The following is a 21302-nucleotide window of genomic DNA, read 5'->3' on the forward strand; positions in this document are numbered from 1 at the left end:
GAATTTATCTCATATCTGTAGCATAAGACAACTGCTCAATTACAAAACCATTTGTGTATAGGGTAGCTTTTGGTTTTGCATATAGTACTCACATATCAAGACTTTTAAAGACCTAGTTTTGAAGCTAATTTTAAGGGGGTTGCATCTTACATGAGATATGAAATTAACATATGAAGATTCACACATTAGCACTGTAACATGAAATAAAAATATAAAAAAATATGCATCTTAAAAAAAAAAGTTATATATACTTTACTTCGCTCTATGCAAAAATATTTTATGTACATGTAAGTACAGTATTCTCGTTACCATTTTCATAAATTACAAACATAGCAATGATGTGCCATTTGCATTGTTTAACTTTTTGTGAACGTGGACAATGATCCCATTCAGGTTTTTTTTTTATTTTTTTTTTTTTTTAGGGGGGGGTTCGTCCCATCTGCCATACAAATAAAACAACAATTAGATGTGTTTTTTCATACCCAGTAGTTTTGATTAAAACATTTTAAATCCAATTTTATTTATGGTTGAGTTTGATTGCACAACGAAGTTCAGGGGAGTTTCATCCATATTGCCGAAGCACGATAAATCAGTCATTAGAAGCTTGAACATTGTTTTCTCAGTGTCAACTAAATTTTGCAGCTTAAATTTAGTTGTATTTTTCCTTGCCGATCTTTTCTCCATAGTGAATATGGGTATAGTACAGTACTACTGTAATGTAAAAATATATCAATTCTACTCTACCTAACATCATTTGTAACATGAATACGATAATTATTTACTCAAGTATGATGGTTGAAATGCTAGCAGAACAGCTGTTGTTATCCGATTCAGTTGTTCACAGCAAAACAAATGTTTTTCATTCGGTTCATTATGGCTGTATGTGTTTACTTACCAAGTATGGCATTACTAACGACACTTTTATCATTCCCTTTTACAGTGGAACCTCGACATACGAAAGTCCCTACTTACGAAAAATCCAGTTACAAAAGCAAAGACAAAGATTTTTTTGCTTCTGCATACAAAAATAATTCAGGTTACGAAAGGGTGTACTGTAAAGTCCTGAGATTCGCCCAGACCACCAAGAACAATTTTAAAACTCACGCGCCTCTAACTCTGTAGACTCGCCACCATCCTCCCACTCTCCCATTGGTTCCTGTTAGAGTCACTGCCGTAAGATCCTGCTCTCCTGTTGGTCAGCATCTATCCCATCAGGCCTCTACGTAAAGGCGTCCTTCGGCCACTTTGTCGCACCAGCGTTATCGTACGCACGTGGAATTCGTTCATTCACATATATGTATTTCGTTTGCTAACGTAATTTCGTGTTAGTGATCTCGCTTTCTACTTTATCATGTTGTGTGTGTGAACTTAATTAACTAATTATAGCCATGGGTCCCAAGAATGTTGCTGAAGTTCACAGAAAGAAGAGGATGCTTTCTATGGAGACAAAGATGGAGATCATTAAAAAGTATGAAGCTGGCATGCGGTTGAGTGTGATCGCTAAGGAATACAGCCGAAATCCGTCAACGATAGGCACCATCCTTAAGCAGAAGGAAGCCATCGAAGCAGCTACACCTTCCGCGTGACTATTTTGTCCCACAAGAGGAGCTACGTGCATGATGAGATGGAGAGGCTGCTTCTTGTATGGATAAGACAAAGAAATCGCTGGCGATACGATAACCGAGACAGCAATCTCCCACAAGGTCAGTGCTATTTTCAGTGATCTGATTGCCCAGGTCGAAGACGACAGAGGAGAAGGGACATCGACGCCAACCCCAGACTTCAAGGCTTCTCGTGGGTGGTTTGATAAATTCCGTAAACGGACTGGCATCCATTCGGTGGTGCAGCATGGGGAGGCTGTCAGCTCAGACACAAAAGCGGCTGAAGCCTTTATTAAGACGTTCAACAAGATGAGGATCAACGAAGGCTACTGTTCTCAGCAAGTCTTCAACTATGACGAAACTGGCCTTTTTTGGAAAAAAAATGCCTCGTTGGACGTACATCACGGAGGAAGAGAAGAAGCTACCTGGGCATAAACCTATGAAAGACAGGCTTACGCTCGCACTATGTTCCAATGCCAGTGGGGATTGTAAAGTCAAACCCCAACTTGTGTATCATTCGGAGACTCCTCGAGCCTTCAAGGCCCACAAAGTGCTAAAGAAGCTTCCAGTGATGTGGAGGGCTAATGTGAAAGCCTGGGTAACAAGACTTTTGTTCACCGACTGGGTAAATCTGTGTTTAGGCCCGACAGTGAAGAAATTCTTGGAAGAGAAGCGCCTCCCGCTGAAATGTCTGCTGTTGTTGGACAATGCCCCTGCTCACCCTCCTGGCCTCGAGGAAGATATCCTAGCGGAGTATTCTTTCATCAAGGTTCTTTATCTTCTGCCTAACACCACCCCTCTCCTCCAGCCCATGGACCAGCAAGTGATATCGAACTTCAAGAAGCTGTATACGAAACATCGTTTCAAGAGATGCTTTGACATCACCGATACCACAAACCTCACCTTGCATGAATTTTGGAAGGAGCATTTCAATATCGTCATATGCATCTGACTCATCGATCAAGCTTGGCAGGAGGTTTTGAGGCGAACCTTAATTCTTTGTGGAGGAAACTCTGACCTGATGCCGTATCCGGCCAAAACTTTGAGGGATTCAACGTGGGAGAAACTGATGCAGATTCAGAAACAGTTAACGATCCTGAAACTGTTTTGCAACCAGATCTTGACGAGATCGTTGCTCTCGGCAAGTCCATGGGGCTTGTCGTCGACGAGGATGACATCAATGACTTTCTCGAGGAGCACCAAGAGGAGCTTACGACAGATGACCTGAAGGAGTTGGAGGCCATGCAACATAAAGTCGTTCAAGAAGAGTTCTCTAGCAGCAGCAAGAAGGAGGAGGACCCTATGACAACGGCAGAAATTAAGGATGCTCTAGCTGCTTTTCATAAAGTGCAATCATTTGTAGAAAAGAAACACCCCGAACACCACCCCTCTCCTCCAGCCCATGGACCAGCAAGTGATATCGAAATTCAAGAAGCTGCATACGAAACATCTTTTCAAGAGATGTTTTGACATCACCGATACCACAAACCTCACCTTGCGTGAATTTTGGAAGGAGCATTTCAATATCATATGCATCCGACTCATCGATCAAGCTTGGCAGGAGGTTTTGAGGCGAACCTTAATTCTTTGTGGAGGAAACTCTGACCTGATGCTGTATCCGCCCGAAACTTCGAGGGATTCAACATGGGAGAAATTGATGCAGATTCAGAAACAGTTGATGATCCTGAAACTGTATTGCAACCAGATCTTGATGAGATCGTTGCTCTCGGCAAGTCCTTGGGACTGGTTGTCGACGAGGACGACATCAATGACCTTCTCGAGGAGCACCAAGAGGAGCTTACGACAGATGACTTGAAGGAGTTGGAGGCCATGCAACATAACGTCGTTCAAGAAGAGTTCTCTAGCAGCTGCGAGGAGGAGGAGGAGGACCCTATGACAACGGCAGAAATTAAGGATGCTCTAGCTGCTTTTCATAAAGTGCAATCATTTGTAGAAAAGAGACACCCCGAAAAGGCTTACACAGGTCGTATGCTTGCGCAGTTCGATGACGTTTGCCTGAGTCGTTTTAGGAACATTGTGAAAAGCAGGCAGAAGCAATCTCCCTTGGATACTTATTTTTTTAAAGAGGCCTTTAGTAGTAGTAAGTAAACAGGAATATCCAAGTGATAGGAAAAAACAGAACGTTAAAAGTGGTGAAAAAAAAAAGGAAATTTAATTTTAGGTTTTTGTATAGTTAAGTGTTAATGTTTTCTGCCATTTGTTAATGTGTTTCATAAAGTTTAGTGTTAATGTTTTCTGCCATTTTTTAATGTTTCGTAAAGTTAAGTGTTCATGTTTTCTGCCATTTGTCCTCCTCCTCCGTCGCCACTTTCGGAGATCGCCTCACTCGAAAGGTAAGGTTCCACAATTTACTACATATGTAATTACAGTATTTCTTGTACCATGTACACTAACACACTTTATTTACAGGTACATATAGTATAAGTAGTTTATGTTGGGTATTGAATGGTCCAAATTGTTGTATTTCATTGTTTATTGGTCAATTTAGCTTTATTATAAAATTTACTGTGGTGTTTTTGTAGGGCTTGGAACGAATTAGGCAATTTACATGTAAAACGTGGTTTGAGATAGGAAAAAATTAGGTTATGAAAGCCGCTTCGGAATGGATTAATTTTGTATCCTGAGGCACTACTGTACTTTTTTAACTAAAAGATGAGATAAAGAGATGGAGGAAAAGAGGTTAGTCTAATGTACGATAATTATCGTACATCATTATCGTTCACATGATTGAATTGTCTGAACAGCTGTATGTAACCCAAAATTGGGCTATTTCACCAAAGTGATAATGAATCTTTAATGAGAAATGAAGATTACATTATTCTAAATGTTATTACAGCCATAATTATGCTACCATTAAATTTCTGAAAAGTTTTCGAAAGATAAGTGTTTCTGTGAGTGCAACCATAACTCGATGTCTACATTTTCTCAGCTATGCTAGCATACATAAAAGCTGATTTCATTGATATTGAATTATTTCTTGAATATGCCTATAATATATGGTGTAATACAGTCTTACTATCTTTATTATTAGTATCAGTCTTTTATCATAATGTGAATCTTTTCATGTATGTCCATGGTTATCACACCTAGGCCTGGGCTAGCCTACCTATAAACATCACTTAGAATTCTGGGTTTAATTTTTATAATGGTAGTATAAGAAAACCCCCAATTTTTAGGGGTAAATTTTAGGATTTAAAGGTTGTCTCATATGTGGAAATATACGGTACTCAAAATAACAACTGCTTTGGTGTAAAAGTTGGTCAGATGTAAACATGTATTATGTCTCTAAGGGTATTTAATATCGTAGGTGCAAAATTATAGTATAACAACTTATGTTATGCTTGCATATGATAGTGTTGAACGGAGATAGTCTGAAAGTGCTTGTAAAGGGCGAAGTTGAATAAGAATGTTAGCAACAGTATCATCCATACACCTTAAGTATAAAATAGGTTTAAAACCAAAAATTGCCTAAGCAGCCACTTTTACAAACACGTGGAAATGCTATCAAAACTGGATTATCTGTAGGTAATTCACCTTGTTGTTTATATTATATATTAGAATAAATAACACATTTAAATCTACCTAAACTCCTGACATTTTTCTAAAAAAGCTGTTACTTGCCTGCAGCAATTTCTAAAACTTTTGAAAGAATGTCTGCATTTATTATTAACGTCAAAGCTTGCTCTACAAAATTATTGTCAAACTGGAGTTTTTATTAGAGTGAAAAATGGATATGAATTTTCAAAGGTGAACTAATTTCTCGCCAAATCTTCTGTACAAAAGGAATCATACAATTTGCCAAGTTGAAATGAGGTATACGTACTACATATACAGTACTAATGAACAACGATAATATTATTAAAGGGATATTTCATTCATATGATTTTAAATAACTATACAGGAAACTAGAATATAAGAATTTTTAACCCAACTTTTTCTTTTTTCTTAGAGTTCTGTATAGCTTCCTGGGATGCATAGGATTTCATTTTTTGCAGAATGTAAAGACAGACATATGCGTGAAATACCATAGTAAATAAAAATTCTGAATAATAATAGACAGTTAGAAAAGAAAAATTTGAATGAACTATGCTCAGTAATATAAGATAAAACAAAAATACATACTGTACATTATTCAATGCATAGAGCACACATTGTGAAAAATTTGCCATAACTAACTCTCACCTGATGAAATGTTCCACATACTGCATACTCTCCTCATAATTTTTGCCACCCACTTCCTGGCAGTGAAGCCCTATAAAATGGGGTTCCTGGCTCTCGACTGTCTGTGGAAAAGAAAAAACAAAGGAGTTTCAGCAACTGCAATGCATTTCATTATTCTTTCAGACGCAAGACTGCATTATATTAAGATATTAATTGATTTTGAAATGCAGAAAGGGTAATTCTTAGGACAAGTGATCTGTCACTGGGACTTCTATTAACTGCAGAGGTAAAAACCAGTGACTTGGACTTCGTAATAATCCTGTCTCTTAAGACATGCGCATAACCACTAAAGCCATTCCAGTTATATAAAAGCCATATAAATCTAAGAACTCCCTTTGCTTTAGCTGGTATTTGTCATGCTTGAAAGAGCCATAAATCTCTTTTGTTGCAATCCACAGCAAACTGCAGAGACCAATCACTAGACAGCACCAGCATATCTTAGGTTTAGCATAAATCTCGATATAATTATGCATTTTGATAACTGATGAACAAAACAAAATCAATAAGTGAGTGCTCATTCATTATTATGGTATCTATAGGCAGAAAAAAATTGTGAATAATCAAATTTATAATTGCTTTTAATAAAAAAAATGCTTTTTTCATAAATAAAATGGATTGCATAGTACCTAGGTGAACTGACATGTGTACAAATCTTGTGTGCCCTATTGAATAACCTTACCTTAAATGTGATAAAACTTCAAGTGGAAACATTTTCTAGTGCAAGATATTTGCTTTCAAGGATAAGGGACACAAGGTACTGAGGGCCAGATTTACTCTACTGTCTCCTATTAATACTGCTAGTGATACAACCTTCAAACTTTGACATGTACACCAATCAGCCAGAAAAATGATATTGTCATGTTACAATAAAGTTTTATACATACTTACCTGACAGATATATACTTAGCTATAGACTCCGTCGTCTCCGACAGAATTTCAAATTTCGCGGAACACGCTACCGGTAGGTCAGGTGATCTACCGCCCTGCCCTGGGTGGCAGGACTAGGAACCATTCCCGTTTTCTAATCAGAATTCTTCTCTTCCACCTGTCTCCTGCGGGGAGGCTGGGTGGGCCATTAATCGTATATATCTGTCAGGTAAGTATGTATAAAACTTTATTGTAACATGACAATATCATTTTTATACATTCAACTTCCCTGCCAGATATATACTTAGCTGATTAGCACCCATTGGTGGTGGGTAAGAGACAGCTAACTACTGAAATAGACAGGTAAACAACACATGTTGTAGGTATTAATAAACCTTGGTTCCTACCTTATTAGGCTGAAGACTTCGCGGCTACTGCCTTGGAGTCTGCTTAGCCTCAAGAGCCTCAGCGAGATATTGATCTATGGCTAAGAGTTCTTGTGGGTCTGCCAATGGGGTCTTATCCACTTACTCGGCAGAGCCTAAAGGCCTTTGTCATTGGGTGCTATTCCACTAACATGACAATACACCTTGTTCAAGGAGCACAACACCGATCCCGATCACCTGATCCTAACATCCATGTTAGTTCTAAGATTGCAAGGAGTTATCCCCGAACTCCTTACAAACAACCAAAAACTCGAAACATAATTACACTTTCATTTATACAAAATATACAAAAAAATTTTGTACTCCCCGACTAGCCATACATATCCTTGATCCCCTACCATCCGACATCCGTGAGCTTGCTAATAGAAAACCAAGCACATATCTGACAAGAGGGTTTATGTACGATAAAATCAAAATATTTTAAGGATCAGTCTTTGCTCCAAGACCCAGCACTGTATCTGCTGATACAAATGGACCTAGAGAGAAGCACTTCTCATAGGTCACTCTCACATCCTTCAGATAATGAGATGCAAACACTGAATTGCACCTCCAATACGTAGTCTCAATGATATTTTTAAGAGACATATTCTTTTGGAACGCCAAGGACGTTGCTACTGCTCTCACCTCATGGGTCTTAACCTTTAGAAGACCGAAGGATTCCTCCGAGCAGTTCTTGTGAGCGTCCGTAATTACGCTTCTCACAAAGAAAGCCAAGGCGTTCTTGGACATGAGTCTTTTGGGGTTCTTCACAGCACACCAAAGACCTTGTTGACAAGCTCCCATCTGTCTCTTCCTCTCTAAATAAAATTTAAGAGCTCTCACTGGACAGAGAGACCTCTCTGTCTCTCTGCCTACGAGGTTAGATAGACCTTTTACTTCAAAGCTTCTGGGCCAAGGTTTGACGGGTTTTCGTTCTTCGCCAGAAACATTGTCTGGAACGAACCAGATGGCCAGCATCTCCTTGAACCCCACTGTGGAATCTAGAGCGTGCAATTCGCTCGTCCTCTTGGCTGTAGCGAGAGACAACAGGAATAAGCATTTCCTAGTGACGTCGTGGAAGGAAGCCAGATGTAAAGGCTCGATTTATCCGATGAAAGGAATTTCAGGACCACGTCCAAATTCCAACTAGGTGTTCTAGGAGTTGCTGCTTTTGAAGTTTCAAAGGATCTAATTAGATCGTGTAGATCTTTGTTGTCTGCAATATCTAGCCCTCGATTTCTAAATACTGAAGACAGCATGCTTCTGTACCCCTTTATTGTTGAGACAGATAGGTGAGATTCCTTTCTCAGAAAGAGGAGGAAATCGGCAATATTCACTATAGAGGTACTGGAGGAGGACAGCTTCTGACTCTTACACCACCTCCTAAAGACTTCCCACTTCGATTGGTATACTCTTCTCGTCGAAGCTCTGCGGGCTCTAGCGATAGAGCCCGCAGCCTTGCGAGAAAAGCCCCTCGCTCTGACAAGTCTTTCGATAGTCGAAAGGCAGTCAGAGCGAGACCTGGGAGGTTGTGATGAAACCTCTCGAAGTGGGGTTGTCTGAGTAGATCTGGTCTGTTTGGAAGAGATCTGGGGAAGTCCACTATCCACTCCAGTACCTCCGTGAACCATTCCTGGGCTGGCCAAAATGGGGCTATTAGTGTCAACTTCGTGCTCTTTGAAGCTACGAACTTCCTGAGCACTTCCCCCAGGATCTTGAACGGGGGAAAGGCGTAGGCGTCCACACCCGACCAATCCAGGAGAAACGCGTCTATTGCGAAGGCTCTCGGATCTTCCACTAGAGAGCAAAAGATCTCTACTCTTTCGGAGAGGAACGTCGCAAACAGGTCTATGTGAGGTCTCCCCCACAGGGACCAAAGACTTCGACACACTTCTTCGTGTAGAGTCCATTCTGTGGGAAGGACCTGATTCCTCCTGCTCAGTCTGTCCGCTCTCACATTCTTTATCCCTTGTACAAACCTTGTGAGGAGAGTTATGCCTCTTTCTTCTGTCCAGGTTAACAGGTGTTTTGTTAACTGAAAGAGGGAGAAAGAGTGCGTGCCTCCCTGCTTGCGTATGTAAGCCAGAGCCGTGGTGTTGTCCGAGTTTATCTGTATCACCCCGCCTCTGACTATCTCTTCGAAGAACTTTAAGGCTAGGTGTATGGCCACTAGTTCCTTGCAATTGATGTGCCAGGACACCTGTTCCTTTGTCCAGGTGCCTGACACCTCCCTTGCTCCTAGCGTCGCTCCCCATCCCGACTCTGAAGCGTCGGAATATAACACTTGGTCTGGGTTCTGCAGGGCAAGCGATACGCCTTCGTTCTTTTGAAGAGGAAGGATCCACCACTTCAAGTGATCTTTTATCTCTTGTGGAAGCGGGAAGATGTCCGAGAGTTGTCCCGTCTTCCAACTCCACACCCCTTTCAGGAAAAACTGAAGAGGGCGAAGGTGAAGCCTCCCCAGAGAGAAGAACTTTTCTAGTGAGGACAGGGTCCCTAAAAGGCTCAGATAATCCCTCGCTGAACTGTTCTTTCTCTCTAAGAAGCTCGAGATTTTCGACAAACCTCGAGTGATTCTTTCTCGCAAAGGAAATACTCGAAAACCCCGAGAATCCATCTGAATCCCCAGATAGACCAAGCTCTGGCTGGGGATCAGCTGCGACTTCTCGAGGTTCACGAGTAATCCCAGCGATTCTATCATGTTTCTTGTTACTGATAAGTCCTCCAAGCACTGAATCTCCGACTTGGCCCTGATCAGCCAGTCGTCTAAGTAGAGGGAGATGTTTATTCCCTCTAGGTGAAGCCATCTTGCCACATTCGCCATCAGGTTGGTGAATACCTGCGGAGCTGTAGACAGACCGAAGCACAGAGCCCTGAATTGAAAAATCTTGTCTCCTATTACAAACCGAAGATATTTCTTTGACAAATGGTGAATGGGAACGTGGAAATACGCATCTTGCAAGTCCAGAGAGACCATCCAATCTCCTGGACGAAGAGCCGACATTACTGAAGCGGCCGTTTCCATGCGGAACTTCTTTTTCTGAACAAAGCGATTCAGAGCGCTTACGTCCAGTACTGGTCTCCACCCCCCCGATGCCTTTGGTACTAGAAAAAGAAAAAGCGATTGTAAAATCCCGGGGAGTGTGGATCCTGCACAAGTTCGATGGCCTCCTTTTCCCACATTTGTTCCACCATTTGAAGGAGAGTCTTTCTCATTACAGGGTCTCTGTACCTCGCTGACAGTTCCCGAGGCGTAGATGTTAGGGGAGGGCTGTCCTCGAAGGGGATTACGTATCCTTTCTTTAGGACCGACACTGACCAAGGGTCGGCTCCCCTTTTTGCCCATACTCCTGCAAAGTTCAGGAGTCTGGCGCCCACTGGTGCTTGAAGGAGCAACAAGTCATTTGGTTTTCTTGAAAGGTCTAAAGGAAGACCTTCCTCTCTTGTCAGAGCTCTTCTTTCTGGCAGGGGGGACGAGCCGCTGCACCTCCACGAAAGGGCTGCTGAGGAGGACGAGAGTCCTTCTTAATCGTCGACACTACTGGGCGTCCTTTCTTGGACGTTTGTACTAGTAGGTCCTGTGTCGCCTTCTCAGTTAGAGAGCGAGATATATCCTTCACTAACTGAGAAGGAAACAGATGATCCGACAGAGGGGCGAACAATAAAGCAGTCCTCTGGCTCGGAGAAACCCCTTTTGATAATAGGGATCCATATACTGATCTCTTCTTCAGAAGACCAGCACCAAAAAGGGAAGCCACTTCTCCCGAACCGTCCTGTACTGCCTTGTCCATGCAAGACAGGACGCTATGGAGAATCTCTGGGTTTTTAAGAAACTCCGGATCTTTAGATTTGTTGGCCAGAACTCGAGTGACCAATCCAGAAAGTTGAACACCTCTAAAGTGACAAAAAGTCCCTTTAGAAAGTGGTTCAACTCTAAAGTGCTCCACGTTGATCTGACCGATCCTAAGGAGTGACGTCTAGAGGCCTCACTAAATTGGAAAAGTCCGCATCTACCGAGGCAGGAAGAGAAAGACCCATAGTCTCTCCTGTCCCATACCAAATACCTCTCTTTCCATGGAGTTTGGAAGGAGGCATGCAGAATACAGTCTTTCCCAACTCTTTCTTCTTGTCCATCCAAGAATCTAAAGAATGGAGTGCCTTCTTCATCGAAATTGCAGGCTTCATTTTCAGAAAGGCCGAAGATTTTGCCGTAGCCGAGCTCGAAAAGAGAGAACGAGGAGAAGGAGGAGCCGCCGGACTAAGAGAGTCTCCAAACTCTTGTAGCAACAATGAGGCTAAGACCTTATAATTCGAGAGTCCTTCATTTGCAGGAGGTTCGTCATCAGACAAATCGTCTAAACCTCGATCAGACGAAGGAGAAAGCTCTCGTTTGGAGGGAGAGTCCTTCCAAGACCTCCTACGATCTGAAGGAGAGGAGCTTCTATTTGGAGAAGAGTCATAAATTCCAGGAAAGAGTCTCCGACTCCTGCCTCCTGGCTCTTGACTCTGCCTCCTGGATCCTGGAACTCATGCCTCCTGACTCCGGGACTCCCGCCTCCTGACTCCGGGACTCCGCCTCCTGCCTCCTGACTCCTGCCTCTGACTCCTGACTCCTGCCTCTTGCCTCCTGGCTCTTGCCTCCCCTGCCTCCCTGCCTGGATGACTCCACACTCCTGGCTCTTGGCTCCTGCCTCCTGGGTGACTCCTCACTCCTGGCTCTTGGCTCCTGCCTCCTGGGTGACTCCTCACTCCTGGCCGGTGCCAGACGACTGATCGGTTCATCCACGTTCGTACAGGAAGCCTCACCTCGAGTAGGAGCATTGATCCTGGCGGCCGATACCTCCATACGTCTGGAGGATCTTTTGATCGGAAGGGAAGAGTCTTTCCTTCTAGGAGGCTCCTTTGAAAGGACTCCTACAAAAGACGAAATCTGTTCTTGCATAGCCATCATGAACCTCTTCGTAGCCTCCTCTTTATCCTCTTCGGGAGGAGGGGAAGGAGGAGGGGAAGGAGGAGGGGAGGAGTCCATAGCCTCCACCTCCTGACTCCTTCTCACTCTGGTTGAAAGAATGGCTCTTCTTGCCTTCTTAACTCCCGAAGGAGACTCCTCAGGGAAGTTTTCTGGGCTCGAGTCAATCGTCGGAGCCTTCCAACTCCTCTTGAGTGGTCGAGAGCGATCTGAATCCCTCCAATCACGTCTCGGAGATGAAGATCCCGACGACGAAAAACACTCACGCAGGACGCTTTTGCAATAGCGATCCTTGGCAGTCTGGGGTGTCACAGAAACCGCCGAAGGGACACCTGATCGGTGGGGATTCTCCACAACCTCCTTTCGGTTTTTGACATTCCTTCTCCTCTGGGCATGTGAGCTTGGAAGAGGTCTAGACCTAGGAGCGTTGCGGAGCCGACCAGATGCCCCCTCCACTACACTGGGGACACTCATATCACTGTCCACTGAAAAATCACTAGCCTTACCTTGTAGGGCAGCCATTTTGTTTTCCATCAACTTGAAGGCTGCTTTTAGATCCGCAAGTTCTTTCGCTGAATCTACAGGTTCTGCAATAGGAGAAGGGGCTGCAATGGAAGGAGAAGTAGCAATACTTACCCTTGGGGAAGATCCCAAGCTAGGAATTAGTTCAGATCTCGAACTACTTAAACTTCTATAAGAAGCCTTCCTCACTCTTTCTCTCTCTAACTTTTTCAAATAATTACTTAGATTCTTCCATTCATTCTCACTCAAATTCTCACATTCCTTGCAAGTATTAGTGAAAGAACATTCATACTCCCTGCAACCCTTGCATACAGTGTGAGGGTCTACCGAAGCTTTCGGCAACCTCACCTTACAGCCTACATTCACACAACGTCTCACAACCATTCCAGAGTCAGACATTATTAAAGAAAAATCCAAAATCAAGTCCACAAAACAGTCCACAAAAGCGTATGCCAATCCAACAATCCAGATACGTCACCAAAAGTCGGTCAAGAAGATCAATTGCCGGTGAAAAAAGAAAAACCAATCGAGAGGAACCAACAACAATGTTGATGGCCCGGGCGACAGAAGAATTCTGATTAGAAAACGGGAATGGTTCCTAGTCCTGCCACCCAGGGCAGGGCGGTAGATCACCTGACCTACCGGTAGCGTGTGCCGCGAAATTTGAAATTCTGTCGGAGACGACGGAGTCTATAGCTAAGTATATATCTGGCAGGGAAGTTGAATGTATAAAATTCTCAAGTACTACTTACAGGAACAAATAATGCTACACTTCCTGCTGCATTTCTCTGCATCCCAGGGCTTGGAATGTAAACACTCCACTTTGCCTTTCTGCCCAAGTTTCAGATTGAGGGTGGCATGAGGTGGGCACTTATGTAAAGGACCTCAGGTTTGTATAGTTAGGAAAAATATATTTTACTTTAAAAAAATTGTGATTTGTTCCTTCACTGTAAAGAAACCCTGCCCTTTACAATAGGAAGACTCACTGACTGGAGTTCAGCACACCTGGTTGTAAGAGTGAGAAGGAGTGCCCTGCCTCTGACAGCTTGACTGGAGTATAAGAGCTGCACGATCAAGAGTCATACTTCTGGACCTTTTCGAAATGTGTGAGGAATCGTAACTCATCCACAAAAGGGGCTGGGAAGAATATGTAGTCAAAGGCATTAATGCAAAGTTCTGGGAACTTTCTTCCTTTTCTAGAGGAAGGAGCAGGATTGCTTCTATGATTCTGATAAGAAAAATAGAAAGGAAACTCGATGTGTAGGCTTACCGCATCAAATGCCCGACCAGCAAGTGTAAGTTCAAGTCCTATCCTCAACCCGAAGGAAGAGGAGTAGAAGGATGAGGAGGGGGAAGGGGGGAGAGGCTAGTCACTCTCATCCTTCTCACCTCTAGAACTGCACACCATAGGCAAGATGCAACTTGTCCTCTTGAAGGAGCCGGGTAAGCAAACACATCTTGTTGAGCACCAACCACCAGTCCAAAGCCCTGTGGGCCTACCAGAAGGAAGAAAGATATAAATGAGGTCCTAATGAGACCGCATCTACTAGCTTTCATCCGACATATTCTTCAGTGTGTGATGAAAATACCAAGACACGTGCACTTTTCGCTCTATGAGAGAGCGTACATTTGACATAGCTATCTGCAGAAGAGTTCCTCATCATCTGGTAGGACTCGTAGGAAGACATGTCGTTAGACACTTATGCATTGGGGGTCAGCAGTAAGAAAGAAATCGACATTCCATGAAGGATGTTGATTCCCCTTAGGTACAGCAACACATCAATAGGACAAAGTAATGATTGATCTGGATCAACCAATACAAAGTCCAAAATGCAGATCACGAAGGATTCACACTCGTCAATAGATGATGAATGACTGTGCATCCAAGACTGAGTCATGACATGACACCCCCCTTTTGAAGGGTGATGTTGAGAACTAACTATGCAAGTCGTCTATCTTCTCCGCCAATGCTAGTGGGAGATGAGATGCGGTCTTGGAAATCGAAACTGTCTGATGATTTTGCTAGGTCCCTCTTCGACTCCCGTAGAAATAAAGGAGGAACAGGCATAAAAACCAGTCCTATATACAAAGCATTTAAGACTAGATTAAGAGTGCAATTCCACATTATATGCATTTGAGACTCCCAAGACGTAAGACCCCAAAGGGGGCTGCGAATTGGACTCCATCCAAAAGACAGAAATAGCCAGGGAGTCCAGAATCGAAACAACTGGTGTTGAGAAAGTCAGAAATCTCTCTGTTATGACAGAAGATCCTTCCCCAACGACGTGCATGTAGTACGTCCGTTGGAACCCTAAGACCCTTCCAGGAACATAGGCCCCGACGCTGAATCTTGGGAAAAACACTCTGCATTATCCCTCCTATTCACCTCGTCCCTCCTGGTGTAGCCAGAGGAAGTAGAGAGAATAGGTGAGGAAAACTGGATGCTCTTGCTCGCCTTGCTAGCAAAACTAGCAGGTGAAGTGAGTCGTGGGCAGCCATCAACCTGTGGTAATGGACTCGATGTGAGTTTAGGAAAGCGTTCTCACTCAGGAGAATCGCTTTCCCAAGGAGGGTTACAAGATTCGCATGACAGGAGAAACGCTTGCTGCCACCGAGACCGGTCAGTCACATGAACATGATTGTGGTCTTGGTGGAGTTGATCATACAACTGACTGGTGAGAGCTGGAACCGTCCTCACGACGCATCCCAGTCCCCTTCGAGGTCCAAACCTCTCAGGAGGACTGGATGGGGAACTTCATACTGGTCTCACGAGACCGTCACGTCAACCCTGGGAACCGAATGGTCACCGCGAGAGTGATCGCTGGCAGTGTGTGAGTCGCCTGAGAGACTGACCCCTTTCTTCTGCTTCGTGCCCGAGTATGACAATGAGCGGACTCAGTGTTAATGACTCTGGGTGCACACGAATCTGCAAATTTGCGTGCACTCGAGGAAGCTTGTGAATGAGTGACCATCATGCAACTAGTCTTAAAGGCAGAACCTCTAGAACTACAGTAGTACCTCATACTTCAAACTTAATCCGTTCCAGAAGGCTGTTCGAAGTACGATTTGTTCGAAATATGGAACAAATATCCCCATAAGAAATTTACGAACCGTTTGGTAAAAATGGCGCTGGCTGGCTTGGGGATGGAGGGAGGAGAGACAGGAACCCTTTGAGCAAACCGAATTGGTTGCAGTGTGCAAAGGTTGATAACAAAATGGATTTTATTCAAATATTAGGTACAAAGATAATCAAAGGAATCGATAGTGTGTGTGTCCGATTGTGTGTCTGAGAGAGAGAGAGGCATGTTTACACTTGGATCCTAAGTGCACGAAAGAGATTAACTATGCCACAATACATCAACTTACTGTTAGCAAACGGCACTTTAAAATAAACATAAGGATTTTACAAACAAATAAGTAATAAGTCAAGAATGCAAGAAAAGGAAAGCGATAAAGCAACTTTTCACAAGGAAGCCGTTTATACAAACAATCGAAGGCATGCAGAAGCTGAAAGCGGCATCAGTTTGTTTATTACAGAGCGGAGTTACTTTTACAGTAGTAAAAAATTGTAAAAAGTAATTGTCACTAGATTGGTATTTTACAGTAAGAAAAATAAAAGTGATTTGGGCAGATCGAGTGTAAGTGAAAGAAATTGGCGAATATTCACCCAAGATCAGCTGATAAGTTAGTGGGAAGCAGAGAAGTTCGTTTCTCTCTCTCTCTCTCGTCTCACTCAGTGCACCAAACACTGACTCGAGCAAGCTTTTTTTTATTTTATTTTGCTGTGTTGCATTTGATTGTTTTCATGTTTTATCAGTATGTTAAATTTGTGAAATAACTTTTTTATGTGAATTGGTACTGCATTTACATACATATAGTCTTGAAAATAAAGCCGAAACTGGTCAGGACCTTATTTTTCACCTGTGGATATGTGTGATAAACGAATCACGTGCTAAAGTGATTATAATCATACATATAGTCAAGATTTTACACTCTATTCTCTCCTCAACAATACCACGACACACAATAACTTAAAATCACTCACTCATCATTCCTCAAAAATATAAACCCTCCCTCCCTCTACCTCAAGTTAGCTGTGTATCACTGCAATGACAAATGATTTTGTTAATATTGTATGCTAAATTTTATTGTGAAAAGCGTTGTTCTTTCATCTGCTATTTTGTTAACATTGTTCAACTAGACTGTCTCACTCAGCGCACCAAACACTGGCTCAATTAAGACTTTATTTTTTCTGTATTGGATTTGATTGTTTTCATATTTTATCATTATGTTAAATTTATTGTGAAATTCCCTTTTTATGTGAATTGCTATTGCTTTTACGTACATACAGTAACCTTTCAACACTCTCTTCTCCTTCTCTCCTCAACATATCAAATGCTCCCTCATTTAGTCTCAAGTCAGCTGGGTGTGACGTCACCGCGGTTATGTATGATTTTACTTTCAATCTTTTATACTAAATGTTATAATGAAAGCTAAATTTTATATTAAATGGTTTATACTTTTATTTATTTTGTCGAATATTATCATTAAATTATATATTACAAATGAAAAAAAAAAATTAATACAGTTTAAATTGTAAGACCCAGCAGACTGTCGAATAAAAGTATAAACTAGATACTAATCAGTCAGTTCGAAGTACGAGCATTTGTTCGACAAACAATACAAAATTCTCTCTTAAAATTTTGTTCGAAAAACGGAGAGTTTGACATAAAAATGTTCAACAAACGAGATGCCACTGTAGTAGCATTAGTGCAAATTTCAACTTGCACTTCTACGGCTCCTGACACGCTAGACCCTGCCGACAGCATGATGGTGCCTCTCCCTGAAGGAACAGGAGAGCCAACAGAAGACCCAACTGCCATCTCCGTTCGAGGAGGCAAACCATTTGAAGTCCCGTGATGAGACTTCTTAGGGCGGAGAGAGAGAAGAGAGAGAGAGAGAGAGAGAGAGAGAGAGAGAAGACTACCTTCTCCTTCTCCGGCAGGGGAACCTTAGAAGTCGAAGGGGAGGAAGTTGATGATGATGATGATGATGATAAAAACGAAGAGTATGATGGCGAAACTTGATGAGCTCTCTTCCTCGACTTCTTCGCCAACTTCTGCAAGACCTCTTCTATAGGACAAAGCACAGTCACCAGCAGTGGTATTTAATATTCACAGGGCAGCTGTGTAGACGCTGTCCAGTGACGAAACTCCAGGATAACAGTGGCAAATTAATATGATTTTCAGCAGGGGAACGCCACAGGTGATCAGAATTGCCACGAATATACTATGTACGTACTATGAAGATAATACTTTAAGGCTCTGATTGGACATAGGGTCCTTTCTTCTTCTCTTGGGCCTATTAAATCCAAAAGATTTTTAACCCCTTCGCCACCGGCCTGCTTTATTGCTGCAAATGCTTGCATACCGCATGAGACCCCCTGTCGACCGCGAGTATCAATCATTACTTGCTCCCACTAAATTTTATGTTATTCATATTTTTCCTTTATATTCTTATGTGAAAACATTGTGTGTACGGATATCAATGAATATTTTTTACCCCATTATCAAAAATTACAAAAAATATAGTAAGAATATTGGAAAAAATAGGAATACTTAGTGGAAAAAGTAATTGCAGAAGTAGGAACTGTTATAAAGTAGTAGAAATAATAGTAAAGTAATAGAAATAAAGTAGCAGAAAAAGTAGTAAAGTAGTAGTAAAATAGTAGTAGTGGTAATAGCAGTACGTACTAGTTTTCATACTGAAATAGTTATTCCTAGGTTTCATACAGAAACAGCGTATACATCAATGAATGTTTACGGCAGTGGTAATAATAATAATAATAATAAAACAGTAATAATAATAATAATAATAATAAAAGAAACAGCATCTCGTGACCAATACTTATATACATATGGGGCAGTTTTTTCACCCCCATCATCATAAGCAAGCTGTAAAAAACCCATCTCGTCACGAGTAACAGGCCTCCATAGAAGTCCTTTCACCTTACGCTTTCCTGTTGAATGAAAGTACTACTCTGCCCGAGCATTCATCCATTCACACAATTTGTCAATTACATAATCACAAAAAAGGAAAAAAAATGAATCACGTAAGCAGGTGAAATCTGGTGTAAGCAGGAATCCCATTGCCACCCTCCTTGAATCAGAGGGGTCTGGGTCTGGGTGCAAGTCACAAGATGGATCAGTTATGAACCGCCAGCCTTCATCGACAAGAGGTTCAATGTCTTCCAAACACTCGTTGTCACTGTCAACCTCTATGAAATTATTACTATAATCATCATCTGATAGATTTGGCAGGTACTCAGACCCTGACTCGGAAACACTATCATCTGACATGATACTGAAAAAAAAACATATAAAATAACTGCAATCAAAAGAGAAAAAGGTTTAGAATTCAAATCTATATGGTTTACGGACAAAATCGTAATTATCCTTCTCAGATAATGGCCTGAGGCGCACTGGCATATGTTGGCCTGGCCAGTACCCCTCCTAATATCCCATATGAAAATGACGTCACGACGTCCATCGGACGCTCATTGGTTGGAATGAATTGTGGGTGGAGCTTCAGCAGCTCTCTCGTACACAATACTGTGTCTGGAAACCATCCAAGCTGAAGAAAACGCTTTGCTTTTCGAGGAGGGATGAAAGACGTACACGCGTACGTCACGGTCTTTTATTACTGTACCATAAAAGACGTACATGTGTACGTCCCAGTGCTGAAGGGGTTAATTGTGAAGGAATGCAGCCATGGTTTAGAAGGCAACTCATTTTTTGTTAGGAAACCTAGAGTAAATGAACATATAACATTACCTTGAGAAAAACCAACTTTCTTATACATTGCATGCAATTCACTTACTCTTTTGGCAGTGGATAAGGGAATTAGAAATAAGGTTTTCATTGTGAGGTCTCTGAAAGATACAGAACAAAAAGGCTCAAAACATGGCTCTGAGGGCCATTTAAGTACCACATCCAGGTTCCAAGATAAAACTACTCTATTTCTGCTTTGTCATGTCCAAGGATCTTATCAGACCTGAGCGGCTTGGCAGAGAGGTCTATACCCCCTGCTTAAATACAGTTTAGCATAGCCCTGTATCCTTTAATAATGGATGCAGACAAGCCCTTTGAGGATCTCAAACATAACAAAAAATCTGCTATAGACGTTTTAGTAAAAGAGGTGTTATTTCTCCTACACCAGGACTGAAAGACTGCCCACTTTGCTTAATGTAAGTTACTGGACGACAGTCTTCTCCAATGTGCCATAGCTTTTGCAGCTGATCTGGAAAAGCCTTTCGCTCGCAGGAGTCCCCTGACAGTCTGAATGTAGTCAGAGCGAGAATGGACAGTCCTTGGTGAAAATTCTGAAATGGGGTTGTCTGAGCAGACTAGTCTTTTGTGGTAACAGTCCTGTAAAGTCCGAGAGTAATCCCAAGAGATCCGGAAACCACTCCTGAGCCAGCCAGTAAGGAGCAATTAGTGTCATCGTGAGGTTTTGATGAGATCGGGATTTGCTGATGACCTCTCTCACCAACTTGAAAGGAGGAAAGGCGTACATGTCCTTGTCTGACCAATTTATCAGCATTGCATCCGCTGCCTATGCAAGAGGATCCAGGGCTGGTGAGCAGTAAAGGGGGTGGGGGTGGAGGGGGAGGAATGATTCTTGGCTGTGGCAAAAAGGTCCAGTACTGGTTTGCCCCACAACTTCCAAAGGTCGAGACACACAAGAGGATCTAGCATTCACTCTGTGAGGAGAACTTGCTTCCAGTGACTCACTCAGTCCGTCCGCCAACATACAGGCAGTCCCCGGGTTACGAATGGTCTTGGCTTACGATGTTCCGAGGTTACGATGCTTTTCAATTAGTATATTCATCAGACATTATTTCCAGGGTTACGACGCATGTTCCAGGGTTACAACGCGTGTTCCAGGGTTACGACGCCTACAACGCTCATATGGCAGATGAAATATGACTCCAAAAATGCAAAATAATCAATATTTGAAGGTTTTTTTTTGATGAAAAATGCCATAAGAATGCAGTTTACATAGTTTTCAATGCACCCAAAGCAATAAAAATAAGGTTTTCTTAGGATTTTTGATGATGTTCCGTCTTACGATGCGTATCAAGAACGGAACCCCCGTCGTAAACCGGGGACTGCCTGTATTGAATTTGCCTTGAATAAACCTCGTTAAAATCAATGTAAGATTCTGATGTGTCCATATGAGTAGGGCTCTTCCTGTCTCGCACTGAGTGAACAAGTGGGTACTCCTGTTTTCTTATATAGGACACAGCTATTGCATTGTCCAAGTGGATTGTTATTAGTACTTTGTTGCTGACCTCTGTAGAAAAGGCTTTCAATCCCCAGTGGATGGCTATTAACTTTTTTACATTTATGTGCCAGCTCTTTTGTTCTGCAGTTCAAATTCCTGAGACTTCCTTGTCTCACAGGAGAACTCCCCAACCTAGGTCTGGCATCAAATAAAACACAAGGTGGGGGCTCAGAGGAAAGAGATTTCCCTTCCAAAAGTCTTCCTCTTGAATTCAACCATACAAGGGCCTCCTTTATTTCTGGTGTTACTAGGAACACAAAGGAATCTGGGTGCTTTTTCCGATTCCAGCTGATTCTGAGGAAAAATTGCAGGTTTCTCATGTGCAACTGA

The 21302-nt window shown here is 42.3% G+C and overlaps 1 protein-coding gene across 1 annotated transcript in view; it reads right to left on the reverse strand.

Moving 5' to 3' along the window:
• The window catches only part of LOC135206655 (uncharacterized), a gene marked incomplete at its 5' end in the record, with an annotated part of 55933 nt that overhangs the window by 22019 nt on the left and 12612 nt on the right, over positions 1 to 21302 (reverse strand). Inside the window, 1 exon segment of the mRNA XM_064238013.1 lies at positions 5805 to 5905. Within this exon segment, the coding sequence (XP_064094083.1) occupies positions 5805 to 5905 (101 nt within the window).

This window comes from Macrobrachium nipponense, chromosome 31, assembly GCF_015104395.2.
Source record: "Macrobrachium nipponense isolate FS-2020 chromosome 31, ASM1510439v2, whole genome shotgun sequence".
NCBI classification, from domain to species: Eukaryota; Metazoa; Arthropoda; class Malacostraca; order Decapoda; family Palaemonidae; genus Macrobrachium; species Macrobrachium nipponense.